The 18075-nt window shown below is 45.2% G+C and overlaps 1 protein-coding gene across 1 annotated transcript in view; it reads right to left on the reverse strand.

Annotated features, from left to right (window-relative positions):
* The window catches only part of MRC2 (mannose receptor C-type 2), an 86131-nt gene extending 68523 nt beyond the window's left edge, over positions 1–17608 (reverse strand). Inside the window, exons 1-2 of the mRNA XM_083582419.1 lie at positions 16841–17608; positions 1737–2144 (exon numbers count right to left, since the gene is read on the reverse strand). Of these exons, the coding sequence (XP_083438545.1) occupies positions 1737–2144; positions 16841–16943 (511 nt within the window). The 5' untranslated portion in view covers positions 16944–17608. The remainder of the gene's footprint in view (positions 1–1736; positions 2145–16840) is intronic.
* Between the last annotated feature and the right edge of the window lie 467 nt (positions 17609–18075).

An 18075-nucleotide genomic window follows, 5' to 3' on the forward strand; every position in this document is an offset into this window, starting at 1 on the left:
TTGCTGCGCTCATCTCGCTTTATTGGCCGAGGGAGCCGGTGTACAGCTTCCGGGTCATGTGGCCAGCATGACTAAGCCGCTTCTGGCGAACCAGAGCAGCGCACGGAAACGCCGTTTACCTTCCCGCCGGAGTGGTACCTATTTATCTACTTGCACTGGCGTGCTTTTGAACTGCTAGGTTGACAGGAGCAGGGACCGAGCAACGGGAGCTCACCCCGTCGCGGGGATTCAAACCGCCGACCTTCTGATCGGCAAATCCTAGGCTCCGTGGCTTAACCCACAGCGCCACCCGTGTCCCTACTGTGTGAGGATAAAGGATTACAAACTCTCTCCCCCTGCGTCACTACCAATCACAGTTGCCTTCAACTGCAGTCTCTTTTTTTGGCAGTGGGGGAAACCAGATTTAAAGGTAGTATTATTTAGGTAAATGGAAGGGTTACTGTGACACAGCTGATTCCTAGGAGGAGAGCTAGATCCTAGAGAAGGAAATGGTTAGAATGCAATCGACAAAACAGCTGAGCAATCTCCAAAGGCCATATGATCTAACCCAGGCATGGCCAAACTTGGCCCGCCAGCTGTTTTGGGGACTACAATTCCCATCATCCCTGACCACTGGTCCTGTTAGCTGGGGATGATGGGAGTTGTAGTCCCAAAACAGCCAAAATTGTAATGAGATGGATCATCTAAACCTGGAGAAAATGTACAACTGTTCTATTGAGCTATAAAACTCAGAATTTTTGAGCTATGAATAAAAATAAAAATCTGAACTGCAAACACGTTTATTTTATTTCATAAAATGTGTACACCGCTTGATTGTGGGGGGCAAAAAAAAAAGCCCCAAAGGGGTTTACGGAAAGATAAAGCGGGGGATGCTTTCTTAAGGGGATGCAGATTCCTCGTTGAAAGTCAGTAAAAGCACAGCTATTTCACAGCAGGGGCCCAGTGTGGAAACAGCCAGAAGGCAACCAACTTAACCTGGATTCAAACTAAAGCAATTTAAACCACAATTTCACTATGCAGCTGTTTCCAATGCAAACTGAGGCTGATGTTTAAACTTAAGCGTTATTTAGACTGAATGGTGGTCGGTGGCTTTGGCGACGGCCCAGGCTTTGGCAAAATGAAACTCAAGAGAGACAGTTAAAATATGGTGGGAACGCAGTGAGCATCGCAGATGAGAGGCAAAGAATCAAGGACCCATCTTTCAGAAACACAGCACCATTTTCCCGTTTGCCTTGGCTTTTACAAACAGTTGGAAATTTTACAGTTTCTGACGCTCCACTCAACTATGATTTGCAGAGCAATCCTAAGGTCTGAAAACTCCTACAACTCAGTGCGGAACGTAGAAGGAACCACTTCTGCTTTGCTAGACCCAGCACTGGTGCAGTTGAGAGACCGGCCTTCTGAATTCGCACAGCAAACCCGTGAAACACATACAGTGGTACCTTGGTTCTCGAATTAAATCCGTTCCAGGAGTCCGTTTGACTTCAGGAAACGTTCGAAAACCAAGGCGCGGCCTCCGATTGGCTGCAGGAGCTTCCTGCACTCAATTGGAAGCCGTGTTGGACGTTTGGCTTCCGAAAAACATTCGCAAACCAGAACACTCACTTCTGGGTTTGCAGCATTCAGGAGCCGATTTGTTTTGGAGTCAATCCGTTCGACTACCAAGGTACCACTGTGCTACCAGCAACAGCAAAGAATGAGAAAGAAAAGTTTCAAAGCTCTACTAGAGGCTTTACCCGAATACGGCCTGGAGCACAAATCTTCATCGTGGCCATAGATCTTCCACTGGCCTCCTCGTGCCTGATCGCCCCTCTCCGATGGCGTTAGTGACCAGTTCCCCAACCTGGAGCTCAAATATTGGGAAAGCTGGTCACCCAGGCTCCGGCAGTTCCACCGCATGTTGACAGATTCCCGGTCGCACTCATAGGTGCCTAGCGCCTGGGCAGTTGCGCTGGAGTTTGAAGACTTCCAGGAGACCCCCAAGCACTGCATGGTCCCAACGTTGAAAAGCCGGTTCCGGGAAACCCATTTCCACTTCTGAGCTGGGAGGCTGGTGTTGCAACTCTTGGAAATTTTCACTAAAGTGTCCTTAGTCTCCAAGCAGCCTTGCAGACCACTGCTATAGATGAGGAATATCCCAGAGTCTGTGAAAATTAAAACAAAATACAGTCATACCTCAGGTTACAGACGTTTCAAGTTGCGTTTTTTTTGAATTACGGACCCGACGAAACCCAGAAGTACCGGAACAGGTTATTTCCGGGTTTTGGCGGTCGCGAATGTGCAGAAGCGCTAAATCACGCTTTGCGCATGCGCAGAAGCACTGAATTGCAACCTGCACATGCGCAGATGTGCCACTGCGGGTTCCAAACACTGCAGGTTGCGAATGTGCATCCTATACGGATCATGTTTGCAACCAGAGCATCCACTGTATACTTTTTATATACAGTGGTACCTCAGGTTACATACGCTTCAGGTTACATACACTTCAGGTTACATACACTTCAGGTTACAGACTCCGCTAACCCAGAAATATTACCTCAGGTTAAGAACTTTGTTTCAAGATGAGAACAGAAATCGTGCTCCGGCGGCGCGGCAGCAGCAGGAGGCCCCATTAGCTAAAGTGGTGCTTCAGGTTAAGAACAGTTTCAGGTTAAGAACAGACCTCGAGAACGAATTAAGTTCTTAGCCTGAGGTACCACTGTATAAAAAACCCCTCCATGTAGTTAGCAACTCCCTGTCACAGCCCAGACCACCCTCACAACAACACGGGTCAACCCATTAATTCAGAAGCCAGGTTGCTCACCAAGGCAAGACAGTTTGAACCTATTCAACTGATCCTGGCCTGACTGCACTGGCCCACAATTAAGTTTATGAGCCCAAATCAAAGTGCTGGTTTTGACCTACAAGCTTTAAAAGGCTCAGGACTGCAATATCTCATGGGCCGCATCTCCCTATAAGAACCGACCCAGACCCTGCAATGATAATCATCCGAGGCCCTTCTTTGTGTGCCCCTCCATGAGAGGTCCAGAGGGTGACAACATGAGAAGGGGCCTTTTCTGCAGTGGCTCCCCGTTTCCAGCATGCTCTCCCCAGAGAGGCTCACCTGGGGCCTTCATAACGTACCTTTAGGCACCAGTCAAGTGTTACATTCTACTCAGGATGCGAACGGGGCTCCGGAATGGATCACGTTCGCATCCAGAGGTACCACTGTACTGTATTTTGCGTTATTTTGTAATTTTATGTTCCCCTGTGATTTTTGGAGTAAGGTTGGTATACACATTTAATAAACAAATGCATGAAATGAAATGAAAACCTGAGTTAGAGCAGGCGTAATGTGGAATAGTGCCCAGATCTGGTGGGATCTGCTTTCAATAGCCCCAAATTGGTAGCAAACAGCTCTGCAGGAATCAAGTACGAGATAGTTTCCCAGATGGCAGGGGCAGCCAACCAGAATAGTACTGTATACAACCACCTCTGAATATGAAAACATGCATTCTTGCAGAACCGCATTTTACTTGCTGCTTTGCTTAAAACCCCAAACGGTTATTAAAACCTGCAATTACCTTCTCGCACCAAGCCAATCTCTTTAGCAAAGTTCCTCTCAAGACCCAGGCCATAGCTGGAATCGGGCTTTTGCCATGTTTCTGACTTAAGGGCAAGGTTTTCAGCTGATGAGATGTTGCTTCTAGATTGCATACAATGTGCTGTTCAGATGACCATAACACTTCCGTCAGCAGAATGTGAGGGGAGCTGGTTTTCCTCCCATAGCTCCCTCCCTTCCATAATTCTGCTCCAAAGGGTTGGGGAACCCTTCGCAGGGGAATCGCCAGAAATCGATTGCTTCCATGTCCTGCTGACGGAAGCCATACCACAAAATACAACCATATAAAACCCTCCATGCGTCCCTATTTCCCATGGACAGCCCCAAATTTACAGAAGCAGTTTATGATTTGATCCCGGAATGTCCCGCTTTTCCTTAGGACATCCCTATTTTCCTCAGAGAAATGTTGGAGGGTATCAGGGTGGAATTGATTTAAATCAAATCTATTTAAATCACGATTTAAATTACTAGTCGCTGTGGTCTAAACCACTGAGCCTCAAAGGCTTGCTGATCAGAAGGAAGGTCGGTGGTTCGAATCCCCACGATGGGGTGAGCACCCATTGCTCTGTCCCAGCTCCTGCCAACCTAGCAATTCAAAAGCACACCAAAAAGTGCAAGTAGATAAATAGGTACCGCTCCGGTGGGAAGGTAAACGGCATTTCCGTGCGCTGCTCTGATTCACCAGAAGTGGCTTAGTCATGCTGGCCACATGACCTGGAAAAACTTTCTGCGGACAAACGCCAGCTCCCTCAATCTGTAAAGCGAGATGAGCGCCACAACCCCAGAGTCGTCTGCAACTGGACTTAACTGTCAAGGGTCCTTTACCTTTACCTTTTTAAGACTTGATTTAAATCACTTGTCAGTAAGACTTGATTTAAATCACTTTTTTACAGAAAGACTCATTCTTGCGGGTATAATCTTAATATTTACAACCAGAAGGAGGTTTCATTTTTGGAATGATAAATTTTCAGAGTTGTTTTTACAGTTATATCAAAAATTCACTGATTTGGTTATACTATTAGAAAGACAAAGACAGGTAATTATGAAATTATTGTTTATATTTGGACAACTTTTCTGCTGTACTTTATTGGAAGGAGAATAATAATCATTTCCTTAATAACAATTTAAACAATTTATTTAACTAAAACAATAGCATTATAGCATATGTATCCATGTTTGTTAACTGAATTGGTTAAACGATTTTTTTAATATAAAAAAAACTTAGACTGAGTTTTAGCACACATGAGAAGCCTAAAACAAATCTTTATTTCCTGATGAATAGCCTTTGGACTATAATGTAACTTAAATAGAAAACTATCTTTAGAAAGATTTTTCCTCCAAAAGCATTTCATTTTAAAAATCCGATTTAAATAAAAAAATCCGATTTAAATTTTAAAAAATCCGATTTAAATTTTAAAAATCTTTTGTGTGTGTGTGTTTTAAATCACTGATTTTTATCCACCCTGGAAGGTATGGAGTTATGTGACCCACTGAGCCAAGGAGATAAGTAACTAGAGTACGCTACAACAGCAGCAAGAATACTTATTGCAAAGTATTGGAAGACACAAGATTTACCCACTTTGGAAGAATGGCAGATGAAGATGATGGACTATATGGGATTGGCAGAAATGACTGGCAGAATCCGGGACCAGGGAGAAGAGGCGGTGGAAGAAGATTGGAAGAAATTTAAAGACTATCTACAGAAATATTGCAAAATTAATGAATGTTAGAATGATGTTGGATAGAAATTAAGTGGTTTCCAGCTGTAATGCTTTAAGAATATGGAAGAAGGGCATAAAAAGGTAAAAAAAATAACTAAAATGGTGTTGGATTGGAAATAAGTGGTATTAGTAACAAAGTTAATAAGAATATGCAAAAATGAATTGATAATGGATGAAAATACTAAGTTATAAAATGTTAAGTTATAGAGATAAGATAAATGAAAGAGGGCAAGGATTTGCTGATTTGATTACCGGTATTTAAACGGGAATACAAGAAGGGGAGGTGTGAGGAAGTCAAAGAAACAAGCAAATGAGTTTTAAATTATGAAAAAGAATTGTTTTTAATTTTTTGTACTTTTTTTGGTGTCTGTTTACTTTTATTTTTTTCTTGCTTTTTTATTATGTGTTATTGTATATCTGTTTTTTGTAAAATCTTAATAAATATTTCTTAAAAAAAAAAAGAGATAAGTAACTAGAGAACCTTATAGGGAAGCTTTTTTTAATGTTCAATGTTTTATTATGTTTTTATATAGGCTGGAAGCTACCAAGGGGGACTGGGGCAACCCAGTCAGATGGAAGGCGTACTGTTATTGTTGTTTATTGCTGCTGTTGTTGTTGAACAGGGCATCCCTATTTTCATTGGGGAAACCTTGGAGGGTATGCCATATAGATATATAGATATTTAATCATTCACTCTCAAGGTCCCTTTCCGTGCAGGTACAAAAGGAGGCAGTGGTGTCCGCAGCCCCAAAAACAAAAGACAAGACATAACAGGTTCTGTTATGGCTTTGCCATGCTCCTGGATAGATGAGTTTAGAAACCATAAGGTCATACTCAACTGTCCAGACCAGAAAAAGAATCTGTGCCTATGACCGAAAGGGAGAGATCGGCTGACTCTAAAAACAGACAAAGGGCTAAAAGTAGAAAATTACCACTTGCAGGAGAACTTAGAAAATTACAGCTGCTGGAGGTTTCAGAACCTTTTACAGGAGGGGGAAACACAAAGGCGAGTTACCTGAGGAGGGAAGAGCAAAGGCACAAAATACTCTCTTAATACGGGACCTCCTAGCCCTGCCTTTGTGATCTAGCAAGTCTCACGCAGGGAGTTGAAGTGCCGAAAAAAATGGAGATAGGAATATCTTTTCCTCCATTACATTTCCTGCCCTTCGGATGTGGCTGTATGACGCTGAGCCATAATATGCTGTCTAAACATGTTCTTAGCCTTTTCTTTTTTAAAAAAACACACCCTGAAAGGTGAATTTCAGCATTGCTAAGGATGCTTCCAGACTGCTGACTCCTGGCACAACCCGATCGTTACTCTTCTGTCGTAAACGGCTAGCAGAATCCCAACCGGTGCCGGATTAAACCCTGCGAAGGCCCCTAGGCAGTCAAAATCTCGGGGGATCCCCTCACAAATTTTGGGAGAGCAGAAAGCTTGATTGACACTTTCTTTCAATATCGGTATTTTAAAATCAATTATGATTTTGATCCGTTGTCCCAGCACCCCCTGTTAAGTTGTGGGTGAAGATATCAGACGACACAGCGATTCTTCCAAAGCAGCTCTTTATTTGTGAGCTGGAACAGAACTGAACTGAAGAGCTCAGTCAGCCTGCTTATATAGAGCTCCAGAACAACGTAACTGTAGCAACTTTCTAAAACTATCCAATCACTGAACGTCACTTTCGGTCCTTCATTTGCATACAAACTATCCAATCACTGAACGTCACTTTCGGTCCTTCATTTGCATAACTATCTACAGTATCCCCCTGCTGGCCCAGGGTGAGAACTTCAGTACATAACACCCCCTAAAAGGCATGGGGCCCACAGGCCGGTGCCTAATCTGCCTACAGTCATACCTTGGGTTACAACCGCTTCAGGTTGCGTTTTTTTCAGGCTGCGGACCGCCAAAACCCAGAAGTACCGGAACAGGCGCGGGTTGCGAACATGCATCCCGCACGGATCACATTCGCAACCCAAGCGTCCACTGTATTTGGTAAATGGGCACTGACCCCGACCAACTTTCCACATTATGGCTGCATCCACGCACCAGGGAACTCTGGGAATTGTAGTTCTGTGAAGGGAATCAATGCAAAATGACGCCTTCCATCTGTGGCAAAGGACTCCTCTCAGGCGATGCTCCTTTCCTAGGAGGAAGAGAGCCTGTGGACCTAACCCCAAGCCAGGAAGTTGCTTTCGAGGTTAGAAAATATAGCATTTTTTAATTTTTGGGTGGCGAGACCTGGAGGAAGTGGGAAACTCTATATCCAACATTGTGAAAGGATTCTCTTAAAACAGACGCAGGCAAACTCGGCCCTCCAGATGTTTTGGGACTGCAACTCCCATCATCCCTAGCTAACAGGACCAGTGGTCAGGGATGATGGGAGTTGTAGTCCGAAAACATCTGGAGGGCCGAGTTTGCCTATGCCTGTTTTAAAACAACCCTCAAGTACTGCTGCTGAAGGAAGCACGTCCAGTTGTGCACTCAAGAAGGCTCTTCTGACTTTTGGATATGTTAGATCCTGCAGATAATAATAATAATAATAATAATAATAATAATAATAATAATAATTATTATTATTATTATTATTATTATTATTATTATTAATATCCCGCCCTCCCCAGCCGAAGCCGGGCTCAGGGCGGCTAACAACAATAAAATAATACAACATTCTAAAATCATTTCATTATAAAATTAATTCAAATCAAATTGATGGCAACCATTGGGCTAGAGTTCTGTGAAGATTGCCAAAGGAGGGAGTCAGGCTGTGCCCTGACCAAAGGCCTGGTGGAACAGCTCTGTCTTGCAGGCCCTGCGGAAAGATGTCAAGTCCCGCAAGGCCCTAGTCTCTTGTGACAGAGCGTTCCATCAGATTGGAGCCACAGCCGAAAAGGCCCTGGCTCTAGTTGAGGCCAGCCTAACCTCTCTGTGGCCTGGGACCTTCAAGATGTTTTTGTTTGAAGGCCGTAAATTCCTCTGTGGGACATACCAGGAGAGGCGGTCCCGTAAGTACGAGGGTCCTAGGCCGTATAGGGCTTTAAAGGTTAAAACCAGCACCTTAAACCTGATCCTGTATTCCACCGGGAGCCAGTGCAGCTGGTATAGCACCGGGTGAATGTGATCCCACAGTGAGGACCCCGTAAGGAGTCTCGCCGCGGCATTCTGCACCCGCTGGAGTTTCTGGGTCAGTCTCAAGGGCAGTCCCACGTAGATGAGATGCTACTGTTATCAAGAGGGCTATCTGCAAAGCAGTCATACCAGGGACTCAATTTTCTCATTGCAGGAACATTATTTTGTGGTCCAGTATCAAACAGGCGTCGCCTCAATACGTTCTAATGCTCTGCTCGGACCTAAACTTAATAACTGATGTGGTTGAAAAGCCAAAAGCGGCATAACCTTAAATCGATGGCTTTCATCCAGCTTGCTTCCAAGTGAATCGAGTGGAACGAAACGAACCAAGCCATTCAGACAGAGCCAATGGCCTCATCCAGGCCTGTGTGAGAATGGAAGCTCAAACGTCGCAAAGTGACATTTGAGACCCAACCTGGTACAGAGGAAACGTGTCGAAGGAATTTACACTGCACAACATCCAGAGGGTTTAAATTAGCATCGGAATCCCATAAAGTAACTGAGCTCAAGGTTTAGCCAAGTACTGCAGAAATAAAGTTATGGCCTTTTGTTTGGTTTTTTAAAAAAAAAAAAAGCAGCAGAATTTGAATAGCTTTTTCTATGCCAATATTCTTGTTGATCTTCTCAGAAGGTTGAAAATCTATTCCCAAATAGTTAAAAACTGTTACTTGTTCAATAAGCTGCTCATCTAAATACCATTTGGGGAAGGTGTGTGTATCATTTAGAAAACACCTTCTTTTTAGCAATATTCAGAAAATACCCTCACACCCATTTTTTTTCTGGACTAGACTTGTAGGATCATCTGCATCCAATAAAACAGAAATCTTTTTTTGTGGCCAACTTGGAGACGTGATAAGTTAGTGATGACACAAACTCAACAATACCATTTGTATATAGGTGAAATAGGACAACAGCTTAAAAATGGCATGGGATCTGTAAAAGATGGATCTCTGGTACACCGCACTTTCCGGCACGTATTAATATACAAAGTTTTAAAGAGAAAAAGTAGTATTTTTAATAGTTAATTAGACCACTTTTCCCTGAAATCCCAAAAGGGCAATGCTGCCTTTAGATCAATAAAAGCTGCATACTATATAAAGCACCTCTGTGGGTTATGTGTTTGTGTGTTTATATTGCAAAAACAGCCTAAAAGGGGGGGGGGGGTTAAATCATTGCTCCAGAGCTTCTGTTGCAAGCTGTTTCAGAGCTTTTACACAAATGATAATAACAACACCGTTTTTAAAAACAACACTCAGAGGTGTTAAATGGTGCTTTAAAACGCTGCCCACACACCTGGCCACTGTTGGTGGCCAATCTGGATTTCCAGAGAGAAAAGGTTTCCTATACAAAGCATACCTCAGATTGCTCCAGAAGGTCAGTCGAGTTAAACTGCCTCCATGGGGACCTTCCATCCACCCTACCAAGGCAAATCCATGCTGCAGTTGAAGGCAGAAGACTCAGGTCGCATAAACACAGATGCAAGTGTGAGACACTTTTGCTTCTACCAAACTAAAAGGTAAAGGTAAAGGGACCCCTGATCATTAGATCCAGTTGTGGCTGACTCTGGGGTTGTGGCGCTCATCTCGCTTTACTGGCTGAGGGAACCGGCGTACAGCTTCCGGGTCATGTGGCCAGCATGACTAAGCCGCTTCTGGCGAACCAGAGCAGCGCACAGAAACGCCGTTTACCTGAGTGGTACCTATTTATCTACTTGCACTGTGACGTGCTTTCGAACTGCCAGGTTGGAAGGAGCAGGGACCGAGCAACGGGAGCTCACCCCGTCGCAGGGATTCGAACCGCCGACATTCTGATCAGCAAGTCCTAGGCTCTGTGGTTTAACCCACAGCGCCACCTGCGTCCCCCCCCCCACCAAACTACTAAAGTTAAATTCTGAATCAAACTGGAAGCCCGTCAGTGTGCACGAATCTAGTTTTTAACAGGTCTGCGGTTGTACTAAGGGAAAGCCAGGGAAAAAATGGAGGACAAACTGGAGCAAATTCAACAGGGCCATACACAGAGAGAAGCTGCGACGGTGCAGTGCAGAGCAATAAAGGGTCGAGAATCCTCGAACTCCTATGGAGGAAAAGCTGAAGTCCACCCCATACATTTACACCCCATGCCTTCCCCCCAATGAATCATGGGGAATGTCATTTCTCTCAACAACTTTCAGCACCCTTAACAAACTTCCCTTTCCCAGAATTCTTTGGGTGAAGCCATGACACTTGACGTGGCATAACAGTGCTTTAAATCATGGGTAGGCAAACTAAGGCCAGGGGGCCGGATCTGACCCAATCGCCTTCTCAATCTGGCCCGCGGACAGTCCGGGAATCAGCGTGTTTTTACATGAGTAGAATGTGTGCTTTTATTTAAAATGAACCTCTGGGTTATTTGTGGGGCATAGGAATTCGTTCATTCCCCCCCAAAAAATATAGTCCAGCCCCTCACAAGGTCTGAGGGACAGTGGACTGGCCCCCTGCTGAAATAGTTTGCTGACCCCTGATTTAAATGTATGAGTTGGTTATGACCTACAGCACCCAAATGTGGCAGACAGACCAGGTTCCCCTGCATGTTGATACTGATAGCTGGTTCGGCTAACTACAAGATGTTTCACAAAAAGCCTTTCCACATCACTGATACAGTGGTACCTCAGGTTAAGTAATTAATTCGTTCCGGAGGTCCGTTCTCAACCTGAAACTGTTCTTAACCTGAAGCACCACTTTAGCTAATGGGGCCTCCCACTGCCGCCGTGCCACCGGAGCCTGATTTCTGTTCTCATCCTGAAGCAAAGTTCTTAACCTGAAGCACGATTTCTGGGTTAGCGGAGTCTGTAACCTGAAGCGTATGTAACCCGAGGTACCACTGTATTCGGGTCTGTTCCCTACTGGCCTGCCTTCTTCTGAGCTCACATGCCGCATACAGAACCAGAGAAGTGACTAACCAGAAAGTCTTCTGTTGTGTTGCCTGCAGTCCTGCGATAACTTCCAAATTCTGGAAAAATAATGTTCACAACTATTGGACTGGAATATCGTTCTGGTTTCCCTATTTTAAACAGCGGTGATGGGTGTTGTTTGCTTTTTGTGTTTTTGCTTCACATTTAGGAGAGAAGACTGCATTAACAAAGCACTTTATTTCAGTTTCCTTCTGACAATTTTTGTGTTCTTTCACAAAACGCAAAAGCCACTTCCAGGAAATCCAGCTGAATCCCAGGAAACTGCGGGAATTTTGCATTGCAATTTCAGGTGATGAAATTCCGGGTGGTATCCTGGCATACAGTTCTTTCCCACCACCTTAGCATAACATGGTAATACACTGATCAAAATGCTGGTTTAGCACAGCCCGCAGGGGCCTCACGAAGCAGGCAGTTCGGTGGCGGCTTGTGGGCCGGTAAAACGGTCTTTGTGAGCCGCATCCAGCCCATGGGCCGCACGTTGCCGACCCCTAAGCTACAGCATCCTATAGACATGTTAACGGTGAACCAGGAATGGCCCCAAGCGACAGCAGCAACACTGACAGGCATTCATAGGTTTGGGTTGGAACCAGTGCTGGATTTACGTATAAGCTAAACAAGCTATAGCTTAGGGCCCCACTCTCTTGGGGGGACCCCCAAAAATTTAAAAGGGAGAAAAACTGGATGTACATTTCCAAAATATAAGATAAAAAACAAATAAAATAAAACCTACTTACAGCAACAGTGTTTTGTGTTCTGTGGGCTCCTATTTGTTATGTGCAAATAGCTTTAGATACCTATTAGGTCCATAAATCACCATATAGCATATATTCAACACAAATAACAGTGACAATTTGTTGTTGACAAAGGACAGCTGGACATATAAAGGGCCCCATTACCTTCAGTAGCTTAGGGCCTCATCAAACCTAAATCCGGCCCTGGTTGGAACAAAACACAAGCAACTTCCAGGATACTTTTTCCTTTTAGGCAAAGGTTTTGGTGGCGAGAGCTATAGAAAGAAGGCTTTGATCTGCTCATTCCTTTCTTCTCAAGTACAGTGGTACCTTGGTTCTCGAACCCAATCAGTTCCGGAAGACCGTTCGAGTTCCGAAACGTTTGAAAACCGAGGCGCAAAGGGCTGCCTGCAAATTCAATTGAGAAAATTGGAAAACATGCAGCAGAAAAGTTTGACTTCTGGGTCGTGTTCGAAAATGGTAGCATTTACTTCCGGGTTTTCGACGTTCGGATTCCGAAACGTTCGTCAACGGAGACGTTCGAGAACTGAGGTACCACTGTATTATTATTATTATTATTGTTAATCAATTAATTAAATTACTCTACTGCCCTTCATCCGAAGATTACAGGGCGGTTTACAACAAAAAACCCCCACAAAAAATACTATAATAGCAAACGAAAAGAATGACCCGCCATACACAGTTTAAAAATCCATAGTTTGTTTAATTAGTGAGAGGCCTGGGAGAAGAGTAATGTTTTTGCCTGGCGCCTAAAGTTATGTAACAAAAGCGCCAGGCAATCTTCCCAGGGGAGAGCACTCCACAAATGGGGAGCTACCACTGAAAAGCCCCTGCTCTCGTATTGCCCCCCCAGACCTCTTTTGGAGAGGGTGTATGAAGAAAGGCCTCAGATGACGATCACTGGGTCCAGTCTGTTCATATGAACGGAGGAAGTCCATGAGGTATTGCAGTCCTAAGCCATTTAGGGCTTCACAGGTCAAAACCAGCACCTTGAATTGGGCCTGGAAACTAACTGGCAGCCAGTGCAGTCGGGTTGGCATTATATGCGCAAACTGCCTTGCCCCGGTGAGCAACCTGGATGCTGAATTCTGCACCCGCTGAAGTTTCAGAACAGTATTCAGAGGCAGCCCCAGGTATAACACATTGCAGTAATCTAACCTAGAGGTTAGCAGAGGCTCTTGACTCCCATCCCACACATTACTTCTCTTGCTTCAAAGAATAATAAAAAGGACTCAAAATTGTCATGTTGGTTTTTTTAAGAGATCTCACAGCTTTGCTTCTAAACCCTTCCACTCCATCCAACATGTAGGCAGAAGTGACGCTTTCAATAATCGGAGAGAAACTATCTTTGAGCAAATTAAATTAGAGAAAAAGTTAGGTGCCAGTTGTCTGATGGACGACTGAGTTACGCCAACAGTTCACTTCTCATTTTAAGAGCGGCACTTCGAAAGCAACAGGCCACCCACAGTACAACATAGTTATGCGGCTTTTAAAAACACACACTAGAAATATGCCAGTGCTCAAAAAGGAGTCCATTAATATATCTTAAAGCTCAAGAGTGAGAGGCATTAGAACCTGTCTTCCTTTTACACAGTGCTGTGTTCCCACCATACATTAAAAGCATATTACTTCCCCAAAATAATTATGGGAACTGTCATCTACCTGTCACAGAACTGTAATTCCCAGCACCCTTAAAGAACTGCAGTTCCCAGGCTACTTTGGGGGAAGTCATGTGTTTTAAGTGCGCTTTAAATGTAGGTATGCATGCAGCCTCAGTGAAACTGCACCAAATGTTTTCAAAACACATCCTTTCACATTCTTTGCACCTCTTGACTCTTAATTTCATTTTTGCTTATTTCACTTGCTAAGCAGCAACAGCATTCTAAGCATTTAATACGGAAGTCCTCACAATGCCAGAGAGCTAGGACATTATTATTATTCCCATTTTACAGAGAGGAACACTGTTCATGGCCACTGTTTTGTGGCGTGAGTTATGACTACAGGTCTCCCACATCCAAGTCCAACGTCTTAGGGAACAAACTACAGTGGTACCTCAGGTAAAGTACTTAATTCGTTCCGGAGGTCCGTTCGAAACCTGCGGGACCAGAGATTCACAGAAGACTGGTGTAAATTTACGGACTATCTGAAAAGTACTGTTAATTGTGATGACCAGATTACGTTTCTAGGTTTGCAAGAAGTTTTGTGAGGTGAAGTATTTGAATTATTGCAAAAATGGATAAAGAGGGGGATTGTTAGTTATGATAATTAAAGGCAATATGAATTTAAGAAATGCAGAAGAAATGATAAGAATGGTGGATCATCAGAGGTGCTGATGGAAGTCCAAAAAGATTGTATAAGATGTGAAGTTCTGCGGTATGTATGATAATTAATAAAAAAATTTTTAAAAAAAGTACTTAATTTGTTCCGGAGGTCCGTTCTTAACCTGAAACTGTTCTTAACCTGAAGCACCACTTTAGCTAATGGGGCCTCCTGCTGCCGCCGCACCGCCGGAGCACGATTTCTGTTCTCATCCTGAAGCAAAGTTCTTAACCCGAGGTACTATTTCTGGGTTAGCAGAGTCTGTAACCTGAAGCGTATGTAACCTGAGGTACCACTGCACATTCTTGCATCTCTTTGCATTCTTTGTTTTACCAGCCTCCTCCAAGCTGCTGCCCCTCCAGATGTTTTCGACTAGAATTCCCATCTACCCCGGCTGGTTTTTACTTGTAAAAGGAGCTACAGGCAGCAGAGGTCTGCATTTGGTTGGAGCAGCGTACTGTGTGAGTGGGGTGGCCCATTCCTCCTGCTCCCCATTTTCCAGGGGGTGAGGCAGGAATACAAGTTTCTGCGAGTGTTGAGCAGGTACCTGGCTGGCAGCAGAGGTGCGCAAGCCGCTGGGTGGGAGGAGACAGAAAAGAGCACATGGTTTTGGGCAATCTCCTACCCCAATCAGCCTATGCAATTAGCCATATATAAGCTGCTCACCCCTTCATGGATCACTGCCTTGCCGTGGCGAAGGGGCTTGAATAACCCAGAGAAGCTATGAAGTAAGCCGAGCAGGGCACCCAAGATGAACAGATCATAGTGGAGAGTTTTGACCAAACATGATCCAACTGGAGGAGCAGTAGTGATGTATGGAAGTGAGAGCTGGACCATAAAGAAGGCTGATCGCCGAAGAATGGATGCTTTTGAATTATGGTGCTGGAGGAGACTCTGGAGAGTCCCATGGACTGCAAGAAGATCAAACCTATCCATACTTAAGGAAATCAGCCCTGAGTGCTCACTGGAAGGACAGATCCTGAAGCTGAGGTTCCAGTACTTTGGCCACCTCATGAGAAGAGAAGACTCCCTGGAAAAGACCCTGATGTTGGGAAAGATGGAGGGCACAAGGAGAAGGGGACGACAGAGTACGAGATGGTTGGACAGTGTTCTCGAAGCTACCAGCATGAGTTTGACCAAACTGCGGGAGGCAGTGGAAGACAGGAGTGTCTGGCGTGCTCTGGTCCATGGGGTCACGAAGAGTCGGACACGACTAAAGGACTAAACAACAACAAAAGCTGCTCTCACTCCATCACTGCATCTTTTGCTCTAACTTCCCACCCAAAACTGAGACAACCCACCGACCACACACTGCTTCTTTCCTGACCCTTTTCCCAACAGCTTCCTGCTCCCCCCATTTCCGAGCGGCTTCCTGATTTACTTTAAATTGCATTTTTTTTCGCTTTGTAATCCACAATGGGGCTCTTTTAGAAATTTATCACGCTGCAACGTTTGTTTGTTTTTGTTAATCCTTTGGTTGCAGACTGCATGGAAACTGGAGCAAAAAAGCAGGGGTTTTATTTATTTCTTTAAATGTCACTGTCTGGCACAACTGACCGGGTCCAGACACTGGAGCAAGTTTTGCAAATTTGGCCAACTTGCAAGGCCAGTGTGCTTGCGAGGCAAATACACTGAGCCTTTGACAAAGCTCTGGGGACCAACAAATGCCTCTCATTAGTTTCTCGTCTCTATCACTGTTGTTGCTGGCCAAATCGCTATCCTCCTCGGACGGACAATTGGGAGACCAGCTTGGAAAATGCTTTTGGAAACACTGATTCCTCTGGAAAAATCTGGTGGTGTGTTGGGGTTTTTATTATGGCTGGACACATGCAAAAAGCCTGCAGGGTTGCAAGGCAGAACTGGTGGGTGAAAGAATAAAATTCCCAAACCTCAGGAGCGCAGAGACAAGAGCATTTATTTCAAATGCAGCAGGGATCAGATCTTGCAACTAGAGAAAATCCTCTCTCTTTTTTTTTTGCTGATGGGGAGGTTGAAGAGAAGCAAGTGTGCGCCCCCCCCCCCAGTTTCTTTCAAAAACAGCCACTTCCATCTCCTCCTCCCTTCGCAATTCCAAACCACATCTGGTTCCATTCAGGTTTCTCCTCCCCTCTTTGCAAAACGCAAGCTCGCGTACACCCCCGAAATGCCCCAACAACTGCCCAAAACGGGGGGGGGGAGGGAAATCGGGGTGGGGAGAAAAGTGCATGCTAACTTTGTGAGGAGCCGACCCCCCCTTCTTCTTTTTTTTTTAAGAGGCAGATCTACAAGTACCTCCTTTCACCACCACCACCCAACCTCCCGCCCTTCTTAAAAGACGCTGCAAGTTTGGAAGGGAGGAAAAACAAACACATTTGGCCAACTCAGCCCTACCTGGGAGAAGAGCGCAGAGTCCGAGCTCAATGGTCAGAAGGATGCCCAGGGCGCATCTCAGCAAGCGAGGCCGTGGCGAAGAGGGGGGGCTGGGAAGTTTCATAGCTGGGGGGCTGGGACTGATCTCCCTCTTCTCCTTCTTTTGCGTCTTTGCGCACTCTGTCTCTCTCTCTCTCCGTGCTGACTCAGGGTCCTTTCCTTCCCCTCCTCCTGTTGGGAAGGTGATGGGAGGGTAAAGAGACAGGGAGATGGGAGAGAGACAAGGAATGCGCCCCCCTTCCCAAAAAAGAAAAAAAGAAAAAAGCGCCCCTCCCCTGCCTTCTAAGAATTCAGACGCTGCGTCACGAGCCCCACAGGCTGCCCAGCCAGTTGTGGGCGGAAGGGAAATGGGGGGGCGGGGGGAGAGAAGCTTTCTCCAAGACTTCTCAAACTTTTTCCGCGGTTTGGCAAGCTGGATGTGCGCTAAGAGGAACTGCAACACGTTGCAAGTGAGGCGGAGGGGGACGGAGAGGAGGAAAGGAGAGAGAGAGAGGCTCTGGTTCCTGTTCTTCCCCAAATCCTTCTTGCAAGGGGGCGGGAAGCAAGCTCTCTCCCTCTGCCCACCTTAAAAATCAAGAGCATTTCTCCCCACCGCAGCCGCACTTTTAAAAGACACCTCCTTTTTCCTCCCAGCGGCACTCGGGCATTTTTAAATGGGCGCGATGCTGCGCGCGGGTGCATGTTTTGTCTTGTTATGCACGGGGAACGCAAGGAGAGCAGCTTTTGCAAAAGCGGAGATGGCATAGGCTGCCTGGGATTGCATGGCGATATCAGGTCTACCTCCACTCAGACCCAAAGTTAATGGACTAGATGTCTTGCAAATAATAAGGCTTCCCCCTCCCGCTCCAGTATTTTGCAACCCTGCATTTTGGGATGATTGGTCACCACCAATTTGTTATATTTCATATGCAACTCAAGAGCTGCAACGCTCCATCTTTTGGGGTCGGCCCCCCCCAGTGCGATAATCTGCTTCCAAATTTGCCACATTGGAAACTTCTACCCCCCCCCCCACACACACGGAAAAAGCATAAAATAGGCGGACCTATTATAAAATCACCAGACTGCAATGCATCCAAAATATTATCAAGACCAACTCTCCTCCCCAAGTCGCAGCCCCGATATGTGGAAATCTGACACGTTGAAGGCACTGTCCTCCAATTTGTCTCTTAGCCTATTAAAGCAAGCTAATTTTCCAT

This window comes from Podarcis filfolensis, assembly GCF_964270895.1.
Source record: "Podarcis filfolensis genome assembly, chromosome: 13".
Taxonomy (NCBI): domain Eukaryota; kingdom Metazoa; phylum Chordata; class Lepidosauria; order Squamata; family Lacertidae; genus Podarcis; species Podarcis filfolensis.